The sequence below is a fragment of the Rhinolophus sinicus genome, chromosome 3 (assembly GCF_057876585.1).
Source record: "Rhinolophus sinicus isolate RSI-liver-muscle chromosome 3, RSI-T2T, whole genome shotgun sequence".
NCBI classification, from domain to species: Eukaryota; Metazoa; Chordata; class Mammalia; order Chiroptera; family Rhinolophidae; genus Rhinolophus; species Rhinolophus sinicus.
This window is the reverse complement of record NC_142503.1, coordinates 12,950,882-12,964,634: the sequence shown is the minus strand read 5'-3', so window position 1 is coordinate 12,964,634 and position 13,753 is coordinate 12,950,882. Positions and strand designations below refer to the sequence as shown.

The following is a 13,753-nucleotide window of genomic DNA, read 5'->3' as shown; positions in this document are numbered from 1 at the left end:
TATTGTATGATTTTAGCTGTCACTATGAGATAATTGGATTCTTTATGTTGCTCGAACATTTGTTTTCAACCTTTCACCAAAATAAATTTAGACATTTTCATTGAAGGGATAAAAACATCTTTTTTCAAGTATTATTTATCGCACTCATATTTAAACAAATCATTGCCAATCTGTGTGGTCAATTGTAGGGGGAAAATGGTCTGAACCTTTCTGTTATTTAACTTTGTAGTATTTGGCCTATTCAACCTTATGTTTATAGCACTTCTGGGGAAACCTTGTGTATTATGATGCAGAGTGGGAATAGAGAACTCTTTAAATAATGATATGTGAAATAGGTTTTCTGAAGCATATTTGTATTGCCCAGCCTGGCACTTGATTTTGGAATTACAGACATTTCTATTATGGATTCTGTGCATCTAAGTATAACAGCATGTGGCTGTGGCAAAGACACTGGTCTTTTGTGAAAGCAGAGGTTTAAACCACGTATAACAGCAGAGTTCAGGTCAATTCAATATAATCAATATAAAATGCAACAATATATTTCTCTGAGTTAATATACTTTCTTATTCTGGAAAAAATCTTTTAATACCTTGCATGAAAAAATATTTAAAAGGAAATCATGCATGTATGAAATTTGAAGTCAGTTCCCAAAATAGAGTGAATTCAAAATAATCGAGATGTGCCTGCATCTAGAACTTTAAAAAATAAATGTAGGGAGTGCTTTCTATCTTATTCAGATGTACATTTCCATCTGTGTGTGTGTGAGTGTGTGTGTGTGTGTGTGTGGTGTTTCCATTTCAACTTAGGAAATAAAACATATTAAAAACACATTTTATTACCTGACACCAGACTTTGCCCCAATCCCATCCAAATAGTAACAATACAACTTTGTATGAAAAAAAGTAAACTAGATCAGTAGAGATTTTACACAGTCATTATATTTACAAAAGTTCATATTATTATCAAATAAAGTTATGATCCTATTTGAGATTATATTATAAAGCAAACTTTTGATTACTTTAAAGAAGAGACTATGTATTCTATGGAATGTTTTTTATAATTTAAAAGTTTAGTTTGGGCTATCTCAGTTACCTAATAGAAGATCATGTTATTTGTCTAAATTTGTTATACTAGTTTTTTCCTAAGAAAGTATTCCGGAAGTAGTAGACTACAGAAAACATTTAAACAAGGAGATACACTTATCTGATAAAATGTATCAGAATTGGTTCTATTTAGATTGTGCCCAAAGTACATACTTATTCATGGGCATTATAATAATTATCCTGGTAAATATTTATCAATATCAACTATTATCTGGATTTTTTTCACCTTTGGTAAACTCAATCTGTGACTGTTTCTCTCAGTTCTTTCAAAACAATCAAACATTATATGTACTAACTACGTAATGTGTAAATAGTAGAGACCATCCAAGTTTAGTTAAAAACAATGAGAGTCAGAATGTAGTTATGGAATGTATATCATCAACCAATTGCAGAAATAGCACAGGGAGCACAGTGTACATAAATCATAACTCTGATAAAAGTGTAGAAAATACTGATGTTGGAGACATGGTGATTATCTAGACATACACCAGAAGTTTAAATCTTCTGAGAATCATAAACATTAATCTCTTAGGTATGTTTCCTAGTAGAAGTCTGAGGGAACAATAAATGGAAATCCTATTTCCTAATGAAAGAGAAACAATAATTAGTAAAATAGAAAAGAAAGATGAATATCCCACCTCAGATCCAAAGACTATCTCTGGGTTCTAGGTAAAAATGGACCAACACTCCAGCTTTTTGGAAATTTTTTCTCCAAAATAGTGTAAATTGATGACCAACGATTCTATAAGAGTTCAAGATGAATGATTCACTCTGAAACAAAAGGAATGGTAATCAATTCATCATTTGCTATGTAGACTAGACTGAGAACACTTTCTTAAAAAGACTAATTTGCCATAAGTGAGTTTTTTAGTAAGTTCAGATTTGAAATTACCCATATAAAAATGGAAAGAATAGTTTACTAAAGATAAAAGAAAACCAATAAACACAATATAATATGAATTATATCAGAGAGTAACAAATAGAATAAGCTCATGTTTGTAAACATATCAAGAACATTTAAAAGGACAAATTGACTTTGAAATGAGAAGAAAATAATTGTCCCAAAGCAGTAAAAACAGAAAACATAAAATAGCTCACTTGATTTAAATTAATTGTTTACCAATCCGCTTCAAAAGTACAGCTAGAATAAGAAGCGAACTTGCAAATGTTTCAATATTTTATGAGGTATCATTGAGAAAACAGGATTGCAAATTGGAGAATCACAATGAATGAAGCATAGGGGTGACTCAGAGATATGGAGAAAAAACTGATGGTTGCTAGATGGGAGGGGGGCGGGGAGGGGGGGAAGGTGAAGAGATTAGAAAGTACAAATTGGTAGTCACAAAATAGTCACGGGGATGTTAAATACAGTATGGATAATATAATCAGTAATATTGTAAAGATTATGCAGGGTGCCAGGTGGGTACTTGACTTCTCAGGGAGATCACTGGGTAGATTGTGTAGATGCTTGGCTACTGTGCTGTACACCTGAAGCTGAAGTAGAATAATATTGAATGTCAACTACCGTGTTTCCCAAAAAACAAGGCCAAACCGGAAAATAAGCCTTAGCAAGATTATTCAGGAAGGCACCCCCTGAACATAAGCCCTAAAGCGTCTTTTGGAGCAAAAATTAAATAAGACCCAGTCTTATGTTCGGGGAAACATTATATATATATATAATTATAAGGTATAATTATATATATATATATATATATATATATATATATATATTATATATAGTGTATATATATATATAGTGAATATATATATTGTGTATATATGTATACATACATATGTTATATATATATATATATATATATATATATATTCACAAGATGTAAAGTATAGCATAGGGAATATAGTCAATGGTATTGTAAAGAATCATTACAATGTCAGAGAGGTAGTAGATTGGGGGGGGTTATCACTTTGTGAGGGGTGTAAATGTCTATTATGCTGTTTATATACCTGAAACTAATATTTTCCTTTCTTTTTTTTTAAGTTGGGGTGAGAGCACATTTGCCATAAGAAAAACATATTTATGTTATTTAACCCTGAAAACAATTTTGAAAATTCAGTGCTATTATTTAAATTTATATTAAGTAACTGATGTGTAGAGAATGTAGTTTTGCTCATCAGATTATGCACATGCTGAACTCTATAGAGTTTTTCATGAACTTCAGAAAAATCTTAAGATGGCTTCTGATTATCTATCAATTTATCCTCTCCTCATCTTAAGAGACAATTATCAGGGTAAAAAGATCTAAGCAGAGACTAGCTATACTTTACATAAAAAAGAAACCAAACAGTAAACAAGTATGTAAAATTTCAGTTAACGAATAATAATATGGGGGAAAATAAAGAGAAAGATAGAGACTTCTTGGAAGATGTGTGTGTGTGTGTGGGGGGGGGGGGGATCATTTACCTAGATCTCTTGCTTAGAAAGTCAATCAAAAGAACCCAAGAGAGGGAGCCATGTGAATATATGAAGGGCATTGATCACTTCTATATCCTGAAGCACTTTCTTCACTTTCACTTCATGGAAAACACATGCTTTTGTGGTCCAGCTCTCACTGACCACTCATTCTTAGTGCTTTTGGATTCTTCTCACTGCCTGACCAACTAATGGGCTTGACATAAAGAGGAATTTAGGTTTTAACTGTGGTACATTTTGGTGATCACTTCATTAGTGAAATGGTGAAATTGGGTCCAATTGAGTCAATATGGTCAAATTCTTAGAAATCATATCAATTTTTGAAATGGACGTTCTATACTTCACATGTAGGAAATACTGTATTTATGGTTCTCTCTCTCTCTCTCTCTCTCTCTCTCTCTCTCTCTCTCTCTCTCTCTCTCTCTAATTTACCTGAGAAAAGCCTGGAAAGAGGACACCTAAGCATTAGGATACTAATTTTTTTTTAAAAGAGGAAAGTATTATCTTGCTTACTTGTTCGGAAATTATTTTTTTAAGAGTGTAATGCCTATAACTATTGGAATGTGTATTCTGCTCTTAGACCACCCGGGATATGTTATTTACATATTCTAACTTTCTCTGATCCTTAATTTGCATGAGGTCTAAATTTTTGGAATTGTTTTCTCTCAACCATGAGAAACGAGAAATACTCTGTAAAGCTCTGAGTGGTCTGGTTTTGCCTCTGTCACTATTTTACTCTTTAGATTTGAGGCACGTGTCACCCTTCTGGGGACTCAGGTTCCTCATGTCTAAAATACAGGAGCTGGATCATGATCTCAGAGGTCCCCTGAAATGGGAAAAAAAATATGACTCCAGTGCTTTTGCATTTCCTGATTGAGATTCACACAGACTGCAGGGCTGTTCCACATCAACACCGGGATATTTATATTTATACAAATAATATTTCACGTCTCCCCAAACAGGTGTTCATGCAAAACCTTACAAGTAGTTGGCCCCAAGCTACCATAGGTGATACAGGAAAAAGAAAATTAAAATGTTCCTACCATGCTAGAAAAGAAAGTGTGAATGATTATAGGTTGTGCCATAATGTTTCCTGAAATCCGATGCAAGTAAGATCGAGTGAATTGGTACTTTTACTAGAAATTTTAAAACACTCAAGTGGATAAAGAGGTCTTTTACAAATCCTTCTCTGTTAACAACTGAAAATGTTAAAATATAATTCAAATCAAGGGAATAAGCTGAGTTAAATTAACTATTGAGTGTTTGTTTTTTCTTTAGGTTATTCATACCATCAGCGCCACTGATAAAGATGATTTTGCCAATGGACCAAGGTTTAACTTCTTTCTTGACGAACACCTGTCTATAAACCCAAACTTCACCCTGAAGGACAATGAAGGTGAACATGAATACATACATTTTAGTCTATATGATATCAGTTTTGATTTGATATGGAATAGGCTTGAGCAGTTTTACTATATTCTTATATACCCACCAACAGCTTGCAAATCAGCATTCAAAGTCAGTTTGATGTTAATGTGTTATGATCTGTGAAGAGCTTGTATTTAAAATTGAGCCATATGTACAAATAACTTTCATTGAATTTATTCAGAAGCATCCCTTTAAATAAGAAATGTACATGTAATGTGCTCTTGGGCAAATTTTGAGAGGAATTTTAGCTGACAAACATGTTTACGAGAGCTGCTGAAACTGCCAGGGGTAGAAAAAATTTAAATTAGGAAAAATGAAAAATATGTCCTAGGGACAGTTCGGAAAGGAACTTCAATGTTTGAAATCATCTTGCATTAGCAAGGCTACCAAGATGTGCAAATTATATATCCTCTTGTTTTTTAGGAATATTTTCTAAAATATGGGTATGTAATTATGAATAATTGGAGGGTATTGTGGAAATTCTTAAATTATTTTTAAATTATTTTGTATTGTGTGTGGGGGGGAATAACACCATAAGTTACTAACCGGAGACTCATCATGATTTAGATTCCCTATTTGGTAGATACCTCAAGGTTGTGTAAAAGTCACATTTTTACACATTCTGTCATTCAGTATGCACAGTGTTCTGATAAGCATCAACTTCCTTTTTACCCAAATTGTCTTTGACCACATTTATCTGAATATTACGTTATTTGGGATTTAACACTTGCCTCAGAAATACATGAAAGAAACAATGGCACATACCTTTTGGAGTCATCATTTCATTCTTCTTCTGTACCCTTCGTGGGGAAGCCTTTTCAAACACAAGGTAAAATAATATCACTAAATGACAATCCACTAAAACATTTTTCACATTATCCCTAAAGAGACTTTAAATTAGCATGACAGAGATTCCAAATTGTGCATTTTTCTGTACAAGGTTTATATGAAAATATAAAGCTTGTGTGTTTCTCTCCTTTTAACTAGTCCTGTGGTCAGCTCTACTTATGCTAATACATATTTGTGTATGACACATTGTATTTAACTGACTACTGTACATATATTTACATGTGAAATCTCATCCTACTATCCCAAATACATCTAATGTAATTAACTACACTAAATATGTAAGAAAATCAATACATATGTCCCCATATTTCAGATAACTGCATGATTTGTGGAACATTCAACATTCTGTCTTAAGAGGTTGATATCGTGTCTAGAAACCCATAATTATGTTTCAGCTGGAGCTGTTGTTGAAACTCCCATTAGTGACTAATCATCTTTCATACAAGATTATTATATCTGGAATTTGAGAATTTAATTAGTGAATATATTCAAAAGGTCTTAATACAGTAATTAGACAACATCATCAGTGCTGGGAATTCACATTTAAGGAATTCTTGCTAAAAATATATATACAATTTTAAAAGGGTTTATAATGCTGAAGTGTTTTAACATGTATTTTAACCATGCATATGAATGCTTAAATCAGCTACACCATTTGACTTATAAGAGAACTGTGGAAAGTTGTGTAGGTATAAAAATGTTTGAATTTATTTGTAAGACTATTTTTTAGAAATTTTAAAATGTGATGAAATTATAAATAACAAAAATAATTTTAGGTAGGAAAAATTAGCAATTTTCTTTAAAAAAGTTGCTAGTGCATAGCTGAAAACTTTTACTGAGTAAACAGACTTGGTTATACTAGGTAAAACAAGCCACTAACCTCTCTGAGCCTTAGATTTTTACATCCATAAATTGAGGTTAAAAGTATCTACTTTGTAGCTTTGGGATAATTAATGATACCGTATGTAATTGTATTAGAGTCCAGGTGATCTTTTCTCCCAAAACAAAGCAGTCGTGGATCATACTAAATAAATAGAAATGGAAAAGCTATACTCAAATGAATACATACATACACACATGCATACATTTATGTGTACACAAATACTTCTCTAGACAAAAACTAGAGCAAGCCCACAAGGCAATAATACTCAGCAAACCCAGACCTGCTGGATGTGGGTAGCTTGGGCATTGCATTATATGGATTAGTAAACATTTATATGCCCCCAGAAAATAAAGAAATAAATCTACGAGAAAAAATTAAAGCTGTTTTTTTCTGTGCCCCCTGCTTACATGAAAGTGCATATTCAGGGAATAATAGAAATAAACATCTGACAGAGTCTCCAAGCAAGGATGAATGATCAGGAAGTAACTGGTTTACCGGTACCTCTAAAACTGATGTATGATAAAAAATGGAAAGGAAAAGATATTTCCAAAATAAGAGAGAGAGAAATTCATATCGTTATTTATTATAAACCTGGAAATCAAAAATTTAATAGGAAATAAGGCAGAAAATGAATGTACTCTGAATAATATAAAATACATAAATAATGAGAAAAATACTTTAATATGAATATTTGTTAATATATTTCTTAAAATTAAAAAAACTTAGCCAAAAAATAATAAGTGATTAAATGCAATGAGACAACAATGAAAAAAGAACTTTGTATGAAAATAACTTAAAACTACTTATTAAAATAAAACTAATTTTTTATGCATAGAAAAGTATAAACTACATGAGAAATATGTAATAATTTAGTTTGACATGCATAAGGATATAAAACATATATCCAGAAATTAAAATTTAAATTTAAAATATAATTATATATATATATATATATATATATATATATATATATACCTGTATATGAATATATATTATATTTGTACAAATCATATATATATATATATATGTTTATATATATATAAAACAATAGTTATTGAATAGATAGAAAAGCATATAGGACTATACAGAGAAATATATAGAGGTGTACTTACATATATAGAACTATCTAGATGTAAATGTGTATCCATACATTTAAAATTTAATTATACATATATATGTATATGTAAGCATGCAATGCATGTATATGTAAGCATGCAATGCATATATATGTACATGTATGCACATACATACACATAGATGCAGAGAGATGACAATAAAAATTAATAGACAGTATTACCTCTAGACTGTACAAAAACAGAGATCTAACAAGTCAAATGTAAAATTTATTAATTGATATGTCAGTTTAAAACTGCCTATGTCAAAGATAGAGAAAAATTAACTATCAAAAAGAAAGAAAAGGAAAAATAGTTTAAAAAAAAACAAAAATCTGTGATAATTAGATCTACAGTAGCTCCCTGGTCCTAAATAAATAAATAAATAAATAAATAAATAAATAAATGAATGAATGAATGAATAAGATGACAGTTGATAAAAATTATGAGCTCAAAGTACTGCAGGAAAATAATTTCTAATTGTCAAGCTTCTCTATATTTAGTTAAAAATGATGTTAAACTTTTAGGTATTAATATGACAGTTATTGAAGACTTTTTTCCAATGTGTAAAAACAAGCTTTTTATTTTTAGCTATTGACATTTGGCCAAATATTCTATTAATGTTTATCTTCAGGGCTTCTGAAAAAATAATAGACAATAAAATAACTTAAAATTAATATTTCATTTCATTTGTTAAACTTAAACAGTTACAACTCAATTAATAGAATATGAATCTATAATTTCCAAAGAAAGGAAGATTATTTTTTAAGTTTAATAATAAAGCTTATTTTATCAATAGAACACAAGATCAGAAAACAGAATAAAAAATATGCAAATTAGAAGCATAGAAAATGAAAAAAAGTAGAAACTTGTTTAAAAACCATCAGATTAAATCCCATTCTTAAAGATATCTCATTATATTTTAAAAATATACCATTTTACACAGAGTGAATCAGGATGCTCAAAATTTCATAGTCTGTAACAAACAATTGTAATAATAAACTGAATTTAAGAATTGTTTAATAAAATGAAATGATAAAGGATTGAGAAAAGCAAGAATTTTTTGAAAATGATGAAGGAGGTGTATAGTTAGAAGAAAGAGAAGAAAAGAGGCATATCCTAAAAGATATCAAGACATTATAAAAATGACTGTAGTGTGAGACTGTAGTTGTTTTGTTTTTGTTTTTGTGACCCAAGTGGCTGACGTAAGCTTTGATTGCTAAGGCATCCACCTCAAAGATGGCTGTCTGAAATAAACCATTGCCAACCGTAGGACTGGATAAACATCCAGGCCTCCTCCTCTTCACCCCACCTTTGTTCTAGATATCTTGCTTAATTTTGATAACTGACCATTTGGCCTGCCTTTTTAAACTCTTCCCATACTTTAAGTTCCCACTCTTGCATTTTAATTTCACCAATAAAGGGTGAGCCCACAAAACCCTAGGTCCCTACCCGCATCCACAATAAAAGCAGAACCCCGGGCTCATGTGTACATTCTCTCTCTCTCTCTATCTGAGACTTCACTGTGTGGCCTCAGGTGTGACATGTAATTTCCAGGACATGTAAGTGATAAAACTTGTTTTCCAAGTTTCCTGATAGTTATTGCTGAGTGTATTTTGCAATCAGAATTAGAATCACAAGGGCCAGTCCAGCCCCATCATGGGTTATTGAACATCTGAGGTGGGCATACAACAGTGCAGTGCTCCTTAAACATGGAAGTAGAACAAGTGCAGATAAATAGATGAGGAGAACAAATGGAGAGGGCTGAAATAACATGATTGGATATATATATATATATATATATATATATATATATATATATATATATATATGCAAAGGTAGCATGTTTAACAATTGTGGAAAGGGTAATCCAAAAAATACCCTTTGAAGGAGACCAACTGGCTATAAATCTAGAAAAACTGACATTGGAATCCCTTATACACATGCATGCAAATAAATTATACATTGATTAAATAACTACTTGCAAAATTTTGAAGAAATTTTGAGGAAAATGTAGTGGACTGATTTTATGTAATTGGGGTGGAAGAGGATTTCTTATAAAGGACAAATACCACATGCATAATATATTGACAAATGTGATAATATTAAAATTATTTTATTTCTGCATCAAATTACTGCCAAACAAAATCTGAAAACATGTCATAACCTGGGATAAGATATAGATATACCTATCTTATCATATATAGTATCATTATAAGTAAAGATTGGTGTCATGAATGTATTTAAAACATCTCACAAAATAAAATAAATATTCCAAATAGAAAACAAAACAGTTAAAGGACAGGAAAGAATAAGTAATGAACAGAAGAGGAATACCAAAATAGTAAATCAACATGTGAACATTTGCTCAGAACTATTAATGATCTTAAACATAAAAGAGAAAAGATAATAATATATTATTCAGATGTCCCCCATTAGCCAAAAATAAAAACAAAAATAAAAGCAACAATCACGTAGCTGTCGAAGACGTGTGAGAGTAGAATTCACACCCGGATGTTAAGAGTATACCCTACTTACGTTCTCACCAGTTATAATATTTTTGATGCAATTGCATGGATGCTGGCAGAAGGCTTGATACTCCTGGCAGAAATAAATTATCCAATTTCTCATGGCATGGATAGCAGTATGAATTTCATGCTTTCCCTCATTCCTCTTACCCCAAAGTCTCAAGGGAGAGAAATGGAGTGGCCCAAGGGCATACTGTGTGTGCACTGGGTTTAAGTCAGATAAATGGACCCTGAAAATAGGGAATCCTGATAGTCTATAATTCAAGAAAATCAGGCTGAATTGTGTCCCAGAGGTAGTTGTTATGTTTATTGTATGGGACAATCAGCAAACTGGCCTTCCACTCTGGAGGGAGACACTCTCTCTGCTGTCTAAGACCGTTCTGAATGAGAGCTCATGCTGCATTCTGTGACATGAGTAATAAAGTACTTTGTGTCTCACTCCTGAGCCTTGTATCTTCTACCACCATCCGTAAAATCATAGCAGTCTGACTTGTTAGCATGTGACAATGGTCGATTCTCAATTCCTTTAGAATTTTCCACACTTCATTGGACTAATTCCTACTAGAAGCAATTATTTAAAAAAACACCTGTTTATATATTATAAGATGTTCATATAGGTATACTTAGCTAACACTAGAGGCAAATACCTTAGTAATATTTATGCCTGGAATCATATAAGCTAGTAATGTCCTCAGAACAACTAAGATCTTTCTCCATCCGGATAATATTCCCCATTTACAACCCAGATCTGCTTGCTAAATAATTAAGTTTAATACCACATTCCATGTTTTCCCAGATCTTTACTATCTTCAATAGATCTTTTCTACCATCTGTTTCATCTCTCATTAATTTAGAATCTGTTAATTTATCTGAGCTTTGAAGAACACATACTTCTTGAGTGTTTCCCCCTATTTATATAAAGGTTTTTGTTTATTTTTTTTATTTAGTGCCTATTTTTAAATAATTCATTATGACATGTTCTGGGAATATATTGGTAGAAAACACCTGCATACATTTAATAGTTCATTCTAGGAAACAGAGTCTTATCAAAGCAAATACATCCATTCAAAGAATACATAGTCCAAACAAATACTCACTGCTTTGTTTGATAGCCATCTCTTCCTTTTATAGAAGTACAAATCTCTGTTGCAATTCTCTATCTTTTTTTATGTTGTTGTTGTTTTTAATCTTTTCCTGTATATACTTATATATAGTAATCTTAATGATTTTGCAATCATTGTCAGATATTATAATTCTATTATCTCAATAGAGTGGCAGTTTTTGTTTTGTTTTGTTTTGTTTTGTTTTGTTGTTTTGTTTTGTTTTTCATGGGTACTGGAGAGCCAAGACTGGGACTTATGATCTTATCTCTTGTGTCTAGTAATTTTTTGTTGTATATTTCATATAATGTGTAAACTTAGAAGATTTTCAAATGATTGATATATTTCTTCAGAAAGCATTCACAACTTTCTCTGATAAGCAGTTAGAGAGGAGGATTACTACTTTAATCCAGTCAGAGTTGAACTAAGTCAAAGCTGATTTGCAGTTAGTTGCCTTTAGAGTAATCTCTGATTTGTCTCTGTTCCGATGGCGTGGTCTTCTAGGGCTTTCAACACAGTGCCTGTTTATGCACTGGGGACACCCAAGCTGGTCCCTAACTTAAGTCATTGTTCAACAGTAAGTAAGAGATGGCAAAACAAACAAACAAAGCCCTTTCCAGGGCTTTTCAGCTTAGAGTTTTAGCTTCCTGATGAACCTCTAATTTAACTTTCAATTTTCTTTAGAGAAAATCAGCCATGTGCTTCAGGGCCCTCAATTTCCTAACTGTAGGCCCTGGGTACTTGCACAAAAAAATTCTCGTTTCTCTATTCTTGGGTTGGAATTCCAACGTCTTGTTCCTACTATGTTTCCCCGAATATAAGACCTAGCCAGACAATCAGTTCTAATGAGTTCTTTTGGAGCAAAAATTAATATAAGACCTAGTATTTATTATATTATATTACATTACATTATATTATATTATATTATATTATATTATATTATATTATATTATATTATATTATATTATATTATATTATATTATATTATAGACTGGATTTTTTAGTAAAATAAGACCAGGTCTCATATTAATTTTTGCTCCAAAAGACGCATTAGAGCTGATTGTCTGTCAAGGTCTCATTTTCGGGGTAACACGGTATAAGAAGATTGTAATCAACAGTTCACCTCTCCACATCTATCTTCTCTGGAATCTTATTTCTAGTTGTTTTGCTTTAGCAGTTCCTTAATGCCATCAAACAGATAATTTCTTGAAAATTGCAGGCTTTTTCTTTGTTATCAGATAGTATTTGTCAGTCAAAAACTACTATTTTACGAAGACCTACATCTTATAAAGCAAGAGTCATTTGGGAACAATCTCATTAAGTAGTTGGGATATAAACTAGGCTTGGAAGAGAGGACATTGTTCAATAGTAATCTAATTATCATTGAGCTGCTGGCTGCCTGCATGTTCACTGATATGCTCATTATTTGTTCTTTAAAATTTAATTCAACTTGGTTCAGAACCCCATCCTATGTATTGAGCAAAACCAAGATCCTCTCCAAAATGTGGATTAGAGTGAGGTATACGACATCGTCACTCTTTTTGCCAGCTACCATTTCCACCAGTTTTTCCCTTTTTCTCTGCCTCTTGTTTCCCCTGTTACCCTTCCATGCCTACTACAGTCTTTCTCCCCAAAGTACCATATATTCAAAGCTCAAACTATTCAGTTCAAAGCTCAATAATGCTGAAAGTTATGGGTGAACAGAGTATAGCGAAAAAGCAGCCCAGCTTATCACATATCTGGAAGAAATAACAGATTAAAGAAATTGTAGCCTCAGAAATGATTTCTAACGAATTCTTCTAAATCATTACTGGGATAACATGTCCAACTAAATAAAAGTGGCCTAAGAATGCATCCTGAAACTCAGTTCCAAAACAGAGTGGTGTTGAAATCCACAAGAAAATATTTAGGCGTTGGCTCCAGTCCAAGCGGCCCACTGTCCCTAGGAATCAAAATTCAAAGAACCTCCCTAATTGGAAGAGCAAACGACATCGCAGGGGTCAAGTAAGTTAAGGTACAGAGGCAGTTAGCATTATAGGGGTATACTTAATATTAGAAAGAAAAACACACTTAAACATCTAACTTAATTTTTAAGTTAAAATATTGCTGATTTAAAAATTATGGTAAGATGACAAAATTCAAACTGATACTGCTGAAAGTGGAACTAGTGATCAGAAAGATCAAAGAGGAACAGCATTGCCCAAAAGAATAATGCTTCTCCACACCTTGTCAAGCTGACAGGGATGTGGGGTACCTTTCCACTCCATGTTGCTACGTCTGCTGTTCCTATCATCTACCAACCTCCACTCACTTCCCCCT

General features: G+C 32.1%; 1 protein-coding gene across 5 annotated transcripts in view; it reads left to right on the top strand.

Moving 5' to 3' along the window:
• Nucleotides 1-13,753, top strand: part of CDH18 (cadherin 18) — an 893,359-nt gene that overhangs the window by 864,718 nt on the left and 14,888 nt on the right. For all 5 annotated transcript variants that reach the window (XM_088796449.1, XM_088796451.1, XM_088796448.1 and 2 more), the window contains one exon: nucleotides 4,813-4,930. In XM_088796449.1, coding sequence (XP_088652575.1) covers nucleotides 4,813-4,930 — 118 coding nt within the window. The remainder of the gene's footprint in view (nucleotides 1-4,812; nucleotides 4,931-13,753) is intronic.